We start from the raw sequence: 18,527 nt of genomic DNA, 5'->3' as shown, positions 1-18,527 counted from the left end.
TTTAAATGAGGCTGTATTTTATGCTGGTATTGCAGGCAGCTAATTGTCAGTTGCATTTCTGCCAATTCTAGCTGAGTAGTCATGGGAATTTGACACAAAACCTTTGAGAACTGAATATGAATATACTTTATTTTTTCCTTTTTTTTTTTTAAATTGGGTGTGCCAGGGCCTGTAGCCACTGCAAATGAACTCCAGACGCTTGAGGCCCCTTGTGAATCTGGCTAATGTGGGTCCTGGGGAATCAAACCTGTGTCCTTTGGCTTTACACACAAACCCTTCAACCATTAAGCAATCTGTCCAGCCCTATTTTATTCTTAATCTTATTATCAATTTCCATGTTCTTTGATAAACTACCTCAAGATTTTTCTACTGATTTATATTCAATTCTCAGTCTTGGATTCCAGGTTGATTTTATAACTCTGCATTATAAAAAATTCTAATTCACTTAAACCAATTATTATGTCCACCTTATTGGTAACAATGATTGGTTTAATAATGCTCTCAGAACTGATCTGATAAGAACTTCTGTTTCTTGGAATGAAGTTCTGCATTCCAGAATTTTGGAAGTATTAGGTTGTTTTCTGTATAGCTATTGCCATCTTGGAGCCAATCCTTGTTATGGGAAACCTAATCTCAAATTATAACATCAATCCATTCCTTATTAAGAAAACTTAATTTTCAACTTGTAAATAAGTAATTGTGAGTCATATTCTCCTTAGGGTTACATGAACTCATGCATAGTATTTTCAAAATTGTACATCTTAGGGAGGATGTCATGATGAAAGCTTAGTCTACAGAATTTGTTTCAGTGGATGTAAAGAACAATAATCCTTCTCCATGATGCATTTGGTTTTAATTAAACTCAGCAAGTAAATGTTCACTTTTTTTTTATTAGTAGAGTATTGGAATGTATAGTGAACAGGGCATTGTGCATAGTACTGTTGGCTATACTATGGAGTATAATAATGGTTATTTCAACACTCTTGCTGACACAGAGAGAAACCAGTACTTTACCAAATAGAATTATTGTAATCTCCCAAGAATCCATTATTTCAGGACTCGTTAAACTATGCATTATTGTGTGCCAAGTTGTGTGGTGCACAGGCAAATGAGCATTTATAGATATTCCACTGAAGAATGGTACATATATAGTGAGACAAAATGTTCTCTGACCATTTTTCATACTGCATGGATGTTAATTTAATTAACTCATATCAAAGACTAAATATATGAGAAAAAAATAACACATCAAATAAAATATTTCTATTATTGTTATTGTTTAATTGTCTGGTTTTTGATATTTTTAGGTATTTCTTTTGTTATTCTTGATGGTTGTTAATAGTCTACATAAACCAAAGCCTCTGTAGGTTAGGTTTTTGCAGGTTCTTTCATATAATTAAATATTAGGGAAACATGAATTTTAATGTATTTCTAATAACAAATACTTCTGGAGACAGGTTAAAAATTTCAGTAGATGATCACAGAATTTCAAGGATATGTTTGAAGCCCCAGCTGTGCCCAGACCTAGCAGTCACTGTAGCATCTATGCTCTTATACCTAGATTACCACCTGCATCATGAGTATTCCACTGCAGACATCATTATCAATGTTCCAGTAGGGACACCCCATATTCTAGTCAGTGGTCATCTTATGAGCATCATACATCAGGTACTTCCACCAACACAGTGAACACACCATGCCCACTTCACACACTGAGAACATGCTAGTGAGCTGGATCCAGTATTAAGTAAGTATCCTTTGGTCTGAGACAGGCTTGGTGGTACACGCCTTTAATACCAGTAACTCTGGAGGACAAGGTAGAGAGATTGCTGTGAGTTTGAGGTCACCCGGAGAACACAATGAATTCCAGGTCAGCCTGGGCTAGAGTGAGACCCCAATTAAGAAAAAAATTGGGCATAATTTCCCTGTGAGAGGAAGAGAAGGTTTTGTGTTTGGTTATTTAAATAAAATGCACACTACATCAAAGAAAAGAAGATTGAACTTTTAAAGTAAAAACTAAGGTAATAAAGAACTAGTGTGGATCAATGTTATCAAATACCTACTATATGTATCTAACACATAGCAAACATAAATAAGCAATACATCTAAAGAAGATGAGTTGCAGAGATTTGTTATGTTCTATATCAGTGGAAATGAACCTGAACACACAATTTTTTAATCCATGACGAAAGTTCTTCATCTAGTACCAAATATAATGATTAATAAAGTTTAAAATTCTCCACCCATATAGATGTTTAAGCTGTTTTTTGCTTATTAATGCATTGTCCTACTAAAATATATATCATTGTGCAATTTCCCAATATTATTGAACAATAAGTACCAATAATTTAACTATTTCCTAATCACTGAGGTGAAAACTAATTTGAACAAACTGGAAGGTTGTGCTTCTTTTCAAATGAAGGAATTATGGAAGCTAAGAGTAGAAAGAAAAACAAAGTCAAGCTCTGGTCTCAAATAAAGACAGGATTCAACTTGACTACCTGAAAAGAGAGTAGGAGAGAAAAGAAGAGCAGATGTAATAATTTAAAATGTGCCAATCCTACAAAAGTAAAGCAAACCTATTATCTAGTGTAGGAGATTAACCTTAGTGGAAGATTGCCTACCTATTATACCTAAGGTCCCAGGTTAGAGGGAGAAGAAAGGAGAAACTCTTGTTGCTTATGTTTTTTCTTTAATATACTTCCACCTGTGAAAAGGTTCTGGAAGTGATTCATGAAGGATCATGCTCAGGGCCCTTTACTAGAGACAGAGGGGAGAGATTTGCACCAGTGTTAAGTCATGATGCTGAAAATGGGAGGTTCTGAGGTGAGGGAAACCAATGAAGTCATGCAAAGACTAACTACCCATTGTTACTAAAAGTGAGAGGTGAGTAAGTGTGATTCTAAAGAAGTCTGTCTTTGTTTTCCTATGTTTTCTTTTGGCACTAGGCTCACAAGCCTTAAGAACCTATTACAGAAGTCTTTTATGTTTACTATTATTAAACATATTTCACATGGATACCTCATGTGTTGGTACCCTCCTTTCTCTTGTCCTTGCCCCCATTCCGTCAGGGACCCTCTTCAGTGGGATTGCTGGTATTCCCCATAGGGTTGTGGGGTTATATGTTGTAGAAGCAGCAGTCTGATATTTTTTGGGGAGGGATGGAATGCCTCTGGGGCATGATGTCTCAACCTGTGGCTCTTAAAATCTTTCTGCCCCCACTTGTGCAAAACTCCCTGATCCATGGTGGGTGAGTTTGAAGTCCACTTTAGTGATAAGTTCTTAGAATCCTCTAGAACTCTGCTTGGTGAGATGAGCAAGAATGCTGCTTCCCATGCTGAACCTGATAATTAGTGCCAGGGTCTAGGAGACAGACCCTGAGGATACAGAAGTCTTTTTAGACCAGATCTTTTCTTGACCTTCTCAGCCTCTTAGGTTCCAAGAAATAACCCTCTTTTCTCCTCAGTAGGGACACCTATCAATTGACTTTTATCACCTCTCATGATAACAGCTTGTTTGTTTTGCTATTTCAGTTCAGTATGTTGGAAATGTATCATGTTTTTCAGAGTCCTTTGTTGTTGTATTCTATGTTATCATTTGCTTTCTAAAATATGGAAGAAGAAAATACCAGTATTCTTTTTTATTTCCCTATTGGGTCCATCCTAGAATTCTAATGTAATTCCCATTCTATTTCCAGACATAAACCTTAGATAAAATTCTCCATCATATAATTTAGGTTTTTTTAAAAAATAATTTACCTCAGCACTGAAACAGACCAAAAATGAACCCAACATGGCTCAGGGAAATCTTGCGGAAGAGGGGGCGGAAAGAATGTCAGAGTTACATGTTGGGTCATGATTTGCAGAGACATTTATCATACTAATAACTGGGGGCTAACTCCACAATGCACGACCCATTTTCATTAACAAGGAGGGTCTAATGGGAGGGGGTAGATCACAGATGAGCCTAAATAATGGTACCAAACTGCCTGTATTCACTGAAATGAAAACTAATAAATTAAATTTAAAAAAAAAATAAAATAATAATAATTTACTTATTTATTTATTTATGAGAAAGAGAGAGAGGAAGATAATAAGAGAATGAACACACCAGGGCCTCTGGCCAATGCAAATGAACTCCAGATGCATGTGAAACTTTGTGCATCTATCTAATGGTGGGTACTAGGAATCAAATCTGGGTCCTTAGGCTTTGTAGACAAGCACTTTAACTGCTCAGCCATCTCTCCAACCCTAATTTAGTTTTAATATTGGTGTAATCTTATAAGTTATGTTAACTACTACTAATTGAACCTTTATAAAATCTCGACCTAACAATGCGTATTTTGGAGTCCTAAGCTCCAGCAAAATGCTTTTGGATGTGAGACCTTAAGGAGGTATTTTGAACTGAGGATGGTGGAGCATTTTGGCATTAGTACCTTTATAAGGAAGAGAGTAGAGCTCACTCTTTGAACCTGTGATGATATAACAAGGACCCAGCCTTCTTCCCACAAGGAAAAAATCATTCTCTGTGTACAGAATTTGCTCTAACCTTGACTTCAAAGCCTCTAGAACTGTGAGAAGTAAATATTTTGTGTAACTTAGTGTGATGGTTTGAAGCAAATATTCACTATAAACTCATGTGTTTTGAATGCTGGGTTCTCAGATAATGGAAATCAAAGTAAATTCTTTCCTTGATCATCTTAGGAATAGAGATATGCCTCTTGGGTGGGTCTGTGAGGTTGCATATAGGAAGGGTAAACTGAGGGAGGAAGTCCTTTACCAAGAGTGGGCGGCCCTTCCGGGGCCTCCTAGAGAACATAGCCCATTTTTTCACCTGGCTACCTGTGTTACTCATTGATGACTGTTCTTTTATCTGGCTGTTCTCACTATCCATTCATATGTGTATCTACCCTGTTGAGACTATCTTTGGTAGGTATTGGAACTTAAAAAAAAAATATTTATTAATTTGCAAACAGAGAGAGAAAGAGATAGAGAAGAAAGACAAATAGAGGAAACTGGCACACCAGGACCTCCAGCAACTGCAAATAAACTCCAGACACATATTCTGCTTTGTGCATCTGTCTTTACATAAGTACTGGAGAATCAACCCTGGGTTGTTAGGCATTGCAGCTGAATGCTTTAACTGCTGAGCCATCTCCCCAGCCCTGCAACAAAGTCTCATTAGCCTCCTAATATTAACTGAAGACCAGAGGCTCCCTAGGAATCCTCCAGTCCTTCAGTTCCAGATTAGGGCTGCTGAGGCATTCAGGTATGTAGATGTGACAGCTCCCAGCCTCCTCCATGCTCAGTCAGCAGACAGCTAATTTTGGACTGCAGTAAGCTAATAGTATCAAATCATCTTTCCAGTTCTGTTCCTCTACAGAATCCTGACTAATTCAGACTGTGGTACCAGGAGTGGGGTAACTGATACTAGAGCCCTAACTATGTGGATTTTGGTCTTTTGCAACTGATCTGAAGAAGGAATATGAAAGGACTTGAAATCATGAACTAAGAAACACCTTGTAGTGCTATAATTAGAGGTTGATGGACCACTCTTGTGAGAACTGAAAAACTTAAGTACATAGATACATATGGATTATAAATTCTTTGCTTATGAGGGAAAGAGAACTTTGACAGAGCTGGGCTGAAGGCAGCCTGTGTGTGCAGTTGGCCCTACTGTTCTGATGACCTGAGATTTAAGCAAATTTGAATTTATAAACGATGAACTAGTGTGATTAGTGGAGAGAAGAAAAGGGAAGTTTCAAGGTGGAGAATATTGACTGGTTCAGCTGCAATTATTTGAGAGATCATTACCATTGATACTGGGCCAACTAATCTGGATTGTAAAATGAAGAAGAATGCTAAAGCTTTCTGGCTCCACAAAGTCAGGTTTATTCCCCCTTGGATTAAAAAAAAATGGTATCTCACTGGGTAGCTGGTAAGTATAACAAGTACAGGACAGGGGAGTTAACTGGATTTGCAATGCCTTTTCTTTAAGATGGCCATGGTGATGTGATACATGTTTGCCTAAGTCCCTACATGGAGGCCTGGGAATGCTATAGAATGGATACATGGGATTCAATGGAGACCACAGGATTCTGGAGATGCCAGGACTATGAGCCAGAGGCAAAAGAGAGATTCTGGTTTAGGATGGAGTTTTCCCAGGTCTGTAAGCAGCCCAGGTGAAATTTGGAGCCCAGAGATGTTGCTGCAGACACGGAGCTAGAGGAGTTGATGTTTGCCCAGCTGGTTTTAGGTCTTGCGTTGGTTCATTCTTTTATTTTTATGCCTTCTTTTGCAGTGTGAATGTTCAGTGTATGACATTATATTTATACAATTTATGTTTTGATTTTATAAGCTTACAGTTAAGAAAGTGTTTCAGATGATATCTTGGACTTTAAGCAGCTATGTGATTAATCAAAAGCATGGGGCCCTTTAAAGGTGGAATGAATACATTTTATATCATGAGATGATTATTAGTCCATGGGAGCTAGTGGTAGCTTGAATCAGATGCTCCCCATAATGTATTTTGAATACTTGGTCCCCAAGTGGTAGTAGTTTGAGAAGTAGAACCTTGCTGAAGGAGATGTGTTTCTGAGCACAGACACTGGAATGGTATATCTTGCTCTTCTTTGCCAGAAATAAGATTGTTCTTTTGCTATTCTTTCCTCCTGTTGTGGCAAAGAATAATGCACAGCCTATGTTCTACTGTTCTTTTCCTGCCATCATGAAGCTTTCTTTGGAGACTCTAAGGCAACATAAGTTCTTTCCTCCCATCAGCTGTTTTTGTTCAGGTATTTTGTTGCACCAACACAAATGTAATTGCAACACCCATAATTTCATTATATGTCAATGCAGCAGCATAAGGTTTGTAAGATACTTAATTTAAAAATTATGTTTGAAGAAATATTTGGACATAGAACCCACTATTCAAATTATTATTGCCTATGTTTGACTAATTTCCAATAAGAATTCAATGATGATGCTAAGATGAAGGGGGACAGAGATAGGTTGATCTCAAATCTCATTATTTGAATTCCTCAGTTTGGGGACCAGGGATTTATCTTAATAATTTTCTTAACTTTTATTAGTCTTTGGAAAGCAATTTCTTCTGAATTGAAAATACTCCCTACTAAAGGAAGGATTTAGTAGCAGTAAACAACTATTGAGGTGCATACTCTCACTGTTGTATAGCAATTTTCTAAATACAAAGGTTGGTGAGGCCCTCCCTACGTTCATATGAAGAGTAAACAATGACTTCTTAGGAAGACACTCTTTGACCACTTGAGCTGTCTGTAAGTCATGTACCATGAGCTCCAGAGATAGAGCTTCCATGAATTGTCACCTAGGCTAGGTGTGCTTTTCAGAAATGCAGCTGCCTTGGATTTATCCATACTCTGTGGGTAAACAGTCACCCTGCTTTGTAAATAGTCCCAATAAACGTATTGGTCCAACAAGTTGGACTTTGGTGTAATAATGTCTTGGTCTGTCATCTCGACCCTATTTGGGTTGAAGAGATGTATGTTTGTGTCTCCCTAGGGAAAAGGTTTCACACAAGTCACATATAAAACTACCCTTAGCATCCACATTATTAATGAGATTGGTCATCCTACTGTAAGCTGAGGTTGCTTTAGTTAGGGCATTAACTTGTGTGACACCATTTGAAATTGGTTTCCTCATTAAAACAAACAAACAAACAAACAAACAAACAATTCTTCTAGGTCTTTAGGATACATCAGCAGATAAACCCTTGTCCTATTTCAATATCATATTTAGTTAATGATTTACTCTTCCAATAGCTACCAACCATCAAAGAGTGAGTGCAATTATATTTGGTGTATTGTATCTGACACATGGTGGATTTACATTCACAAAATAAAACCTTAGATTTTACTTCAGAAAAATTTTAGTAAATAAGAATATTATATTATGACAATGTCAACATGAAACCCAGTACTTTGTATATAATATAAAATTTCAGTTTTTAAAATGATAGGAAAACATAAATTTTCTCCAGGTTAAAACTATTGTTATTAATATGACATTAGAAACAGATGCTATCAAAGGGATTTGGTACAAATAGTCTGGTATCTAATGTTAGGAAATACCATTTTGGAGTGGAGAGTTGAAAAGGGAGCATATACAAGAAAAGGAGGGTATTATCAGACATGTTAATAATTCTAATGGGATAATTAAAGCTGAATCCCATCAGGGAACTCTAGATATTATTGTGAAACTTGAACTTCATCACTGTCCCCTAATAGTTTAAGCAGCTGGGTTATTTGTCCACTAGCCTCCATGGATAAATTGTTTGAGGGCTTTGCCTAGAGGGAGTTCACTTCAGTCCATTCTACAGCACCCTTGTGGTAAACGTGATGACTAATTAGTAGTTATACCAAAAGTATAGAAATGTTAATTTATCATCAAATATTATGGGCAGGACACCAACATCTTGCAGCACATGAATTTTAGATAATGTTCAGTGTATAGAAAAAACCACAACCGTGGTAAAGTATTCTCTCCTTAATATAGCTCCAGGCAAAAATGAGCTCAAGCCGCGCGTGGTGGCGCATGCCTTTAATCCCAGCACTCGGGAGGCAGAGGTAGGAGGATTGCCATGAGTTCGAGGCCACCCTGAGACTCCATAGTGAATTCCAGGTCAGCCTGGGCTAGAGCGAAACCCTACCTCATAAAACCAAGAAAAAAAAAAAAAATGAGCTCAAGAATTCAGAATGAGATCTCACTTCCATTCCACTTCTTCCAAGCATCCACTAAAGCTTTCCTTCTATGTCCTAATTTGAATCCATCTTCACTGTTCTCCCTACCCCTGTAACATTTCATTTCACAATCATAATGTCACAGCAAACCCTGTTGAACTGAAATCCAAGCAGCTTTATTTTAATGTGTTAACTGAGGTCTATCACATTATTCTGTACTGCAAGTAGCTTCCTAACTAATTCATGGCTTATCTTCTTGCCTCTTTGCAGTATATTCTTCACCAAGAACTCTACATGCCAATGACAAATTGTATTATTTCTGCCTGAAAACCTTTTGCCTTTATTATCATAAAGGCCTATAATCCTTGTCCCCTGCTCTATGTACTACAAAACCTTGAAGAGCTTACTGCTATTGCAGGCAGGAGAGGCTCTCTGCTGTTCACACTGAGCCATAGAGTCTCTAGATTTTCCCATTGTTTACTTCAGATATTTTCATGATCTAGAAGTTTATATCTTGTTAAAAATAAGTATTTGAATAAGTAAATCCGCAAGTCAAATAATTTATGAACATATTTGAAGATATTTTCCTCCATATCAATTAATACATATATATTCACTGTATTTATAATGGAAATTATTTTATTCCATAACATTTGTGGAATAGGACTCTATCTGTTATATTCAAATACATAGTTTACATTGCTTAATATTTACTAACATGCCAATCAATTTTGGAATGAATCAATCAATAATGAGATAATTGGATGACACTTTACATATCTAGCTGGCTATGCATTCAAAACTCAATTTAAAATATTTATGCATATATGTACACAACATAAACAACAATAAAAATTATTGAAAATATATATTCAGAATATATATATTAAACATTTAATAATTGTTATTCATCAGAGAATGTAGTTGAAAGGAGACATGGAAGGCCTATGTATGGAGCCTAAAGATGGTATTATGGCTTCCAGTGGGGTAACAGTGAGGACTGAGGGTCCTACAAATGAATTTCTGGAAGTTTCAGATGATGTGGGAGACTTGCTTCACAGAGTTTACCCCTTTGACATAAACAGGAATGATTTCCAGAGGAACTTGATCCTTTATTTGATACCCTTTGCTACAGGAGTATGGCTGGCCAGGAATGTGAGTGACATTGACCTGGTGGCACCTCACCCAGGGTTCAGTCAAACAGATGGAATTTCTGTGCTAGATCCAAACTTTCTAAAAACAGCCTACAATCTGTGACCATCACACGATAATGCCCAGATGGCCACTGATGTTTGATTGAGTCAGGCACCTTCCTTTTCCCTTTCCCTGTCTTAACTCTATCCCTCTGTCAGCATGCCCTACAGTGTTGCTTTGATCTGTAAAATTCTGTACATAGTTCCTGATTTTCTGCAGGTAGTGCTCTTTGCTCTTATATTAAGGCATAGAAATAGGGTTGTAACAAGAATTTGAAATAAAGTCTGAACACAAAGCCTCCTTCAGCAACAAAGTATTTATTTTAAAATGTTGGAAATTAGTCCTTTGCTTTGTATTTTCCTCCAAAATTCATTAATGATTATAATTAATATTTAATATATTTAAGGTGAAAATCAACCTTGCTTTGAGAATTCATCTAAGAGAGATAAACACAGATTGCATTAAGGTCTACAAAAATAATTTTGAGATTGCAATTTCAGTCTCATTCTAACTCAATTTTCTCAGTGTAAAGAATTATTATTTTTGTTATTGACAATCTATGTTAGTACATTCAGTACATACTCAATCTGAATTAGATTTTTGTGACATAAATATATTAACTGTAGATTTAATGAATTAATGAAACTGTGCTCCACATAGTTCTAAGTACTCATTATGCATCAGCTTTTTAAATTCTTACAAAAACTCAATGAGGAAGTTTTATTCTATTCTTCTTTTATCTCTCAGGATCTATAATATAAATGATGGGATGGAGAAATGGCTTAGTTGTTAAGGCACATGCCTACAAAGCCAAAGGACCCAGGTTCTATTCCCCTGGACCTATGTAAGCCAGATGCATCTGAGATTTGTGGCTCGAGGCCCTGGCACACCCATCTCTCTCTCTCTCCCCCTCTTTGCCTATTTCAAATAAAGAAAAATAAATAAATAAATAAATAAGTGATAAGTGCCTGGCTTGACTATTCTAAACTGGTAACTGCTGTGTTCTCAATCCAGACCCTGTGTGTCAGGACCCTTAGACTTCAGCTGGTGTCAGATACCCCTGGAAATCATCCATGTATATTGCATTTTGTACCTAGACTCTGAAATAAGGAGCTGGAAGTCCAGTGCTTCATTCCTTACATGAACTTTGCAGCAATCAGAAACTCTAATAGGGACACATTACAAATGCTATCTGCCTGTGAATGATTTCTTTGAATGCTGTACACACAGTGGCACCAAGAACATTATCACTAAAGAGGTGAAATCAGTACAAGTCCATATCTAAATGAATTATTAGAATTTTTGCTTATCTTTTAATCTATAATCCTCTATTAAATATGTATAAATGTGACTGAGGCAAGATTCTTGCCCAACAAGAACTGACACATCATTTAAATAAAATCTCCCTGAGCCGGGCGTGGTGGCGCATGCCTTTAATCCCAGCACTCGGGAGGCGGAGGTAGGAGGATCGCCGTGAGTTCAAGGCCACCCTGAGACTCCATAGTGAATTCCAGGTCAGCCTGGGCTAGAGTGAGAAAAACCAAAATAAATAAATAAATAAATAAATAAATAAATAAATAAATAAATAAAATAATAAAATCTCCCTGGTAAGCATTCTATTTAGATGACTTACTATTTCATGACTGAGCATTGGTAACTGGTATGAACCTGTGAATTTATCCACAACTTGTAGGTTAATCAAACAGTTGCTATGTACTTGTCTCCTCTTTTACATTTCTAATTTTATGTTAACAAATTACCATTTTTTAATCTATAGCTTTTTCTCATTACCAACTTAATTCTCTCTAAATTAAAAATGGTTATCCCATTTAGCTGGTGCTGACTTAAATAATCTAGTCTTGGTTTCTCTGAACTATTCTCTTGCTTTCTTAGTCTTTCATTTACTTTTTCCATAATTTTTGTTTCCATTCTTTGAAGTATGAGTTGGTTTCTTCTTTACATAATTCTTTTTGGTTGACTCTTTGAAAACTTTCTTGTTCACATTCTACCTCAAGCTAAATTCTAAGAGCTTCAGACATACTGCTGGCAGTGACGATATCAGGGTCTGGAGATAAATCTCCACATACTCGTCTTGTGGTTTGCTTATGCATAGTGCATTGGGGCATAATGTGAAGAACTGACCAGGGATCTTCCGGGCGGCTGTGGTTACAATACAAGGTGGCTGAAGGCAGAGCAAGAAGAGACTAATCTTTACATGATGGTTTTTCTTCCAACAGTTTTGGACAGGAAATCTGTTTTGCCTGATGTAAGAGTAACCATTCCTACTGCCTTTTGTTTGCCATTTGTATGAAATATTTTCTTCCCTTTGTGTATACTTAAAGCCAAAGTCAGCTTCGTGTGTGTGTGTGTGTGTGTGTGTGTGTGTGTGTGTGTGTACAGATTTTTCCACAATTGGATACATTTTAATTGGAGGCTTAAAACATTTTAGATTACAGAATTTATAGAAATTTACTATCAACCATTTATTTTTCTGTTATTTAAGTGTTTGTTCCTTTCTTTTTTGGGAATCTTCCTGTTGATGTGATGATTTCTATTTGGGTGGTATGCTATAATTCTTGCAGGTATTTACAAAAGGATTCTTATTTGTGGTTCCTACATGGCTTATATAAAGCAGTTTGGAGTTATGAGGCAATTCTCAATCAGTAACAACTTAAATCATATGCAACAACTATATTCCTTCATTGTCCTTTTTTATTTTTCTGTTTTAATTTACATATTTAAAAGGCCTCAGAAAATAACCACTCAAAAAACCACTGTGACACATTATAATGTTGTTCTCCAAAGTCAAGAATAAAGAAGTAGGAGCCAGGTGTGATGGCGCATGCCTTAAAGCCAGCACTCTGGAGGCAGAGGTAGGAGGATCAATGTGAGCTTGATTCGGCCTGAGGATACATAGTGAATTCCAGGTCATCCTGGGTTACAGTGAGACCCTACTTAAAAAAAAAAAGCTAACAATAAATGAGAACAAAGAACTATGTATAAATAGTATTGTGTCCACATTAAAGTATTATTTTGGTTACATGTTTTAATATATTTGTCTCTTATCCTTATACTAACAAAATGGTTGATACACAATTTGTATTTGTGTATTCTGATTTGGTACAGATTAGGAGCATGGTAAGTTTCTTTTGCAGGTAGTTAGCTAGGGTCACAGGACACACAAAACAAGGATGTTCTTCTGCCCTGGTGAGACTAAAACACCAGTCTGATCTAAGATGGTGATCTGAGCTAGACTCCTCAATTTTCCTCAACTTGTCCTCGGCTTGTCCCCTAGTTGGCAGGCCCTTTGTGAATCTGTGATTTTCTCCTCGCTTTACCAACCTATCCAGATCCTCAGTATCCAGTTGAATTGGAAATGAGGATCATCACTATTAGGTCACTAATTTATGGATTTCCCAGAGGGACTTCTCCACCTGGGAGTGGGACCATAGTGTTCCTCTTCAGCCTAGGAGCTTTTCTGTTTTTCTTCATTCTTTCCTCAACTCTCTCTCTTAAAATAACTGTTTCAGAACTTACCATTTTTCATGCCTACACTTTTTAATTCCCTGATAAAGATAGATAAGAATTTTGGTTGGTGGTTTGGGGAGTTTATTCAGGGCCATTAGACTGTGGAGTTCTAATTTGACCCAGAGCCCAGACTCACACTACAACTTTACAATGTATATCATCTATACTGTCTTCCACCATTTGCTTTCATCTCCTCCCCTCCAACAATTCTTAATTTTAGGAAAATTTGAATTGTTTTTGGCTGATTCTGCATTAGCTGTGCCATTGTCTAAACCTGGGTTGATTGGTATTTACTTTTATGTTTACTTGAGGGTGCTTTAGTTTAGTTGTTACTTTTAGGACAAGATCCAATCAGAATTGATTTGTGTATGTTGGGTAAGTACCCAGATCAATTCTTGTGTATACAAATGTACAGTAATCAAGCACAACTGGTTCAGACAGTTCTTTTACAACTGTCATGAATAGACGCTCTTGTTAAGATATCAATTGATCATAACTGTAAGGGATTGATTTGGACTCCTAATACAATGTGTTATCTGAATAGGTCTAACTATATGCTAATATCACTTGATTACTGTAGCTTTGCAATACCTCTGATACTAGAAAGCATATGCTGTCCAACTCCATTATTTTCCAATATTATTTTGAGTGTCTTATATTTTCAACCTTAAAACACAGCATCCACTTTTCAATGTGTGCAGATTTGCTAGCTCAGATAGTGATACAGGTGTGTGTTTAGAGTATTTTGAGGAACATTTTATCTTGACAATGCTGCCTAGTCATCCATGAGTATCCATTACCATAGTCAATAACCAATATCATATGCAATTCTACTTAAAATAAGAATAATACTGTTATAACTATAATTAAATTTATAAGATGTTAAACCATTTTTATGTAGTTATTTGCTCTATTTTCTTTTATTTTTTCATTTGAAATCATTGTGCTGTCCATTGTTTAGTCTAGCATGAAGGACTTCCTTAAACATTTCTAATAAGTCAGTCTGGCTCAGAATCAGCTAAATTTTTTGTTAATCTGGGATTGTCTCAATTTCATTCCCAGTTTTGAAAGATATTTTGGTTTCTTACCAGGTATGGTAGATGAGTTTTCTATTTTCTTGATGCCTAAAATATTTTCTCATATCTTTCAAATTGGACTATTAATTTTGGGGGTTTATAAGACTTCAAGGCTGGCTTTAATTCTTTTATCAAATTTTGCAAACTTTCAATCACCATGCCTTCATATATATTTTTGTATCGCTTTCTGTTCACTTCGTATTCTCATGTGAATATCCCTATACTTGTCAGTATGTCACAGGATTCTCGTGCTTCTTCATTGTGTTAGCTCTCTCTCTCTTTCTCTGCCTCAAATTAAATATTCTCAATGTGCCTATCCTAAATTTCACTGTTTTTTTTCTTTGACAGCTCAAATACATTGTTGCTTCTTGCAATTTATTTTTAATTGTTATTATACTTTCACTATGCATTTTCATTTAAGTGCTTTTTTGAAAGCAATTTCATTTCTTATATTCTTATATTTTCATGCTTTATGTTAGCATTTTAGATATGACTTCTATCAGTTATCTAAATGAGTACGAAAGTTCCATTAACTGTTTTCCCTTCCATGATCCATATTTTCATGTTTGCTTTCCTGTCTTTGTTTGCTGTTGACAATTTTACAATAAAAAACTTTTGAAATATAGTTTTAAGGTGCATTTACAAAATCAAAGAACTCGTTTTTTCATGAGAAATTTCTGTTATCACTATGCATGGTTACGACAATCTTTGCTCAGCTTTGCAGGTATTTGAAATTTTGATTGATGTCTTTCCATCTCTGTAGAGATTCTGTGTGTACCATTGTGGCTTTCTGGCACTGCTCTGATGGTTTGTGGTCTACTCCAGCTTTCACTTCCCACCCATGACAGAATACCTAGCTCAGTGAGCAGTGACAGGACAGTGCTGAGTCAGGTCTTAACTGGGCCTCAAATATGTGCATGTCCCTGTGCCAGTGTGTCTCCCTCTGTGCTTCCAGGCAGATCACAGAACACTGTAAATGCCACTGCAGGCATTTCATGACCCCAGATATTCCATTTAAATTTTATGATCTTATCATCTTGATCACTGCCTCAAGCAACTTAAATATTTACTATATGAATTTTTTGACAAATGCCCTTGAGATAGGGTTGTTTATTATAGATAAATGAATCAAATCAAATAAAGACAAGGATTCTGTTTCTTTATTTTTTTCTTTTGTTGCAGTAGTGTTATCAAATTCATGGCTTCAGACATGTAATTCAACAAGCACTCCATCACTGAACTATACCATTAGCCTCACATCAAGGATTATAAATGAGCTTGATCAATGGAGTTTTCTGAATGATCAAAGATCAATGGATCTCTGGAAATGAAATTTATAAAGATCTTCAGACCCATAAAGCCAAGCTATTGACCACAAGAATATTTTTAAATTTCACCTGTTATTACTGCAAGTATACTGGTGGTCAAAACAGTTTCATGAGAAAGAAGGGAGTGTGAAAAAGACAAGTTAAAGTCCAACAGAATACTCACTTATAATTGATACTCAGCAATTTAAACTTCATGAATATGTGGGAGCTGTTGAAAGCATTTATTTATTTATTTTTATTTACTTTTGAGGCAAGGTCTCATTCTAGCTCAGGCTGACCTGGAATTCACTATGTAGTTTCAGGGTGGCCTCAAACTCTCATTGATCCTCCTACTGCTGTCTCCCTAGTGCTAGGATTAAAGGCATGTACCACCATGACCAGCCTGTTGAAAACATTTCTAAACAATTGTTTTTGCTAATTTTTTTTGCCAGTATTTTTAATGTTACAGAAAAATGAATTTTCAAGTGTCGTTAAGCTAACATATCAGAATTGTTACTTTTTATTAATGCTTAATTTGTAAATTTTATCTTCTTTATTTGGTGGCAAACCTATGTTAAGATATACATACCTAGGAGCTGGAGAGATGGTTAAGTGGTGAAAGGTATTTGCAAAGGCTATAGACCCTGTTGTTTGTAATTCCCTTGCTAGCAACATAAATCCAGATGGAAAAAAGTGATGCAATCATCTGGCATTTGTTTGCAATAGCCAAAATGCCATGATGAGCCCATGGGCAAACAACTATTTTAATATTTATGGTTTCAAAACATCATTATTTATGGGATATTATCACTTGAAATCTAATGTCTGGCTGGAAAGATGGCTTAGCGTAAGGATCCATGTTCAATTATCCAGATCCCATGTAAACTAGACATACAAAGGTGAGGCAAGCACAAGGTAGCACAAGCTTATTAGATGTGGCAATCATGTGGCATTAATTGCAGTTGGTGAGGATCTGGCATGCCAATTCTATTACTCTCTGTGTCACTTTCTTGCTCTCTCTAAAATAAAATAAAGAAATCTGATATAATTACTACTTTTCAGTTTTCTGAACCACAGTGTGCTAAGAACTCCTGCAAATAAAAGTTTGAATATTGCACTATGATTTACTTAGGATAAATTTTAATAGAATTTTTAAACAGTATGTATCTCTTAAGCTCTTTAACAGGAAGACTTATTAATTTTATACAATTTTTAGCTCTAAGAATACTATAAAAGTTAACTTTTGCTTTAAATATTTGACATCTAAAGAATTTTATGAAATCATACAGATCAGTAAGAAAACAATATTTTGCTTTAAGGGGCTCTGGCTTTCTCACAAAAATATAGCAGCAGAAGAGAAAGTAAACAGATTATTTGACAGAAACTTGTAGCTTACTGAATAAATATTTTTCTTTAAATTTTTTGTTGTTTATTTTTATTTATTTATTTGAGAGCAACAGACAGAGAGAGAAAGAGGCAGAGAGAGAGAGAGAGAATGGGTGCTCCAGGGCCTCCAGCCATTGCAAATGAACTCCAGACGCGTGCGCCCCCTTGTGCATCTGGCTAAAGTGGGTCCTGGGGAATCAAGCCTCCAACCGGGGTCCTTAGGCTTCACAGGCAAGCACATAACCGCTAAGCCATCTCTCCAGCCCCTGAATAAGTATTTTTAATGCATAACTTTTAAAATATGTTGAGTATCATCACCATTTGTCTCCTTCACTCTGGCTCTGATTTTCAGACTCGCCATGGAAGCAGCACTCTTACTCATCACCCCAATTCCTCTGTGGTTTCACCTCTGCCATAGAGAATACCAGCAGCCCCACTGAGGAAGGCCTCCCATGGAATGGGGGTAGGGAAGAGGGAAAAGATGGTACTAACACAGTGATGCATCCATGCAAAGTATGTTCTTAAGTTTTTAAAAAGAAGAAAAAGATAAACATAAATACAAAGTCCTGTGTTCATCTAATAGAGTTTATATATCAGAATGCCACAGACAGGATGGCGTGTTTTCTCAGAGTTGTCGGCTAGAATTAAGGTAAAGGTGGCAGCCGGCTCACTTTCTTCTGAGAGTTTCCTTCTCATGTTCCCACATTCCTTTACTGGTTAACTTCTTTCTTTTTATGAGGACACCAGTCATATAGGATTACAGTCTATCCTCATTTAAATGACCTTATTAAACCTTAATTGATGTATTAAAAGTTCTAACACATCTTCCTTTATGAAAAATTAGGTTATGAACATATGAATTTGGTGGAGCCAGAAATCAGTAAATAAGACATATATGCATATATATTTTTATCTGTTATGTATATATCAATTTTCTCATTTCAGACTAAAGATCCTAGTTCTTGAGAAGCATCATTTTGGCATTCTGTGAGATATTCCTCAGAGGTTTCAGATACTGTTTAACGTAAGTACATGTCAAATTGGTTTCAGAATTTTAATGGCAATCTTAGGTCAAAATATGGAGGTATATTTGCAATGGACAACATAACCATAAGTATCTAACTTTATTATTTTATTTACAATCCCATCTTTAAAAGAATCATGGGATAACTTGCAATATACTATGATCCAGTATGATTGACTTTGCTAAAGAATAATGGCATTAAGATTTAAAACATGGGCTGGAGAGATGGCTTAGCGGTTAAGCGCTTGCATGTGAAGCCTAAGGACCCCGGTTCGAGGCTCGGTTCCCCAGGTCCC

The 18,527-nt window shown here is 36.2% G+C and overlaps 2 protein-coding genes across 8 annotated transcripts in view; one reads left to right on the top strand and one right to left on the bottom strand.

Annotated features, from left to right (window-relative positions):
- The window catches only part of Ccser1 (coiled-coil serine rich protein 1), a 1,182,362-nt gene that overhangs the window by 565,419 nt on the left and 598,416 nt on the right, over positions 1-18,527 (bottom strand). The gene's annotated exons all lie outside the window — the stretch shown is intronic.
- LOC105944546 (mitochondrial import receptor subunit TOM6 homolog) lies at positions 9,689-9,973 on the top strand. The gene has a single exon (XM_045142746.1). It carries the CDS (start codon positions 9,689-9,691, stop codon positions 9,971-9,973), a length of 285 nt encoding a protein of 94 aa, XP_044998681.1.

This window comes from Jaculus jaculus, chromosome 2 (assembly GCF_020740685.1).
Source record: "Jaculus jaculus isolate mJacJac1 chromosome 2, mJacJac1.mat.Y.cur, whole genome shotgun sequence".
Taxonomy (NCBI): Eukaryota; Metazoa; Chordata; class Mammalia; order Rodentia; family Dipodidae; genus Jaculus; species Jaculus jaculus.
Note: the sequence above shows the minus strand (reverse complement) of the source record. Positions and strands in the feature narration are given on the sequence as shown.

What these genes read in the sequence shown, in the direction of transcription:
- LOC105944546 (XM_045142746.1), top strand. Translation starts at nt 9,689, where the DNA reads ATGGCTTCCAGTGGGGTAACAGTGAGGACTGAGGGTCCTACAAATGAA.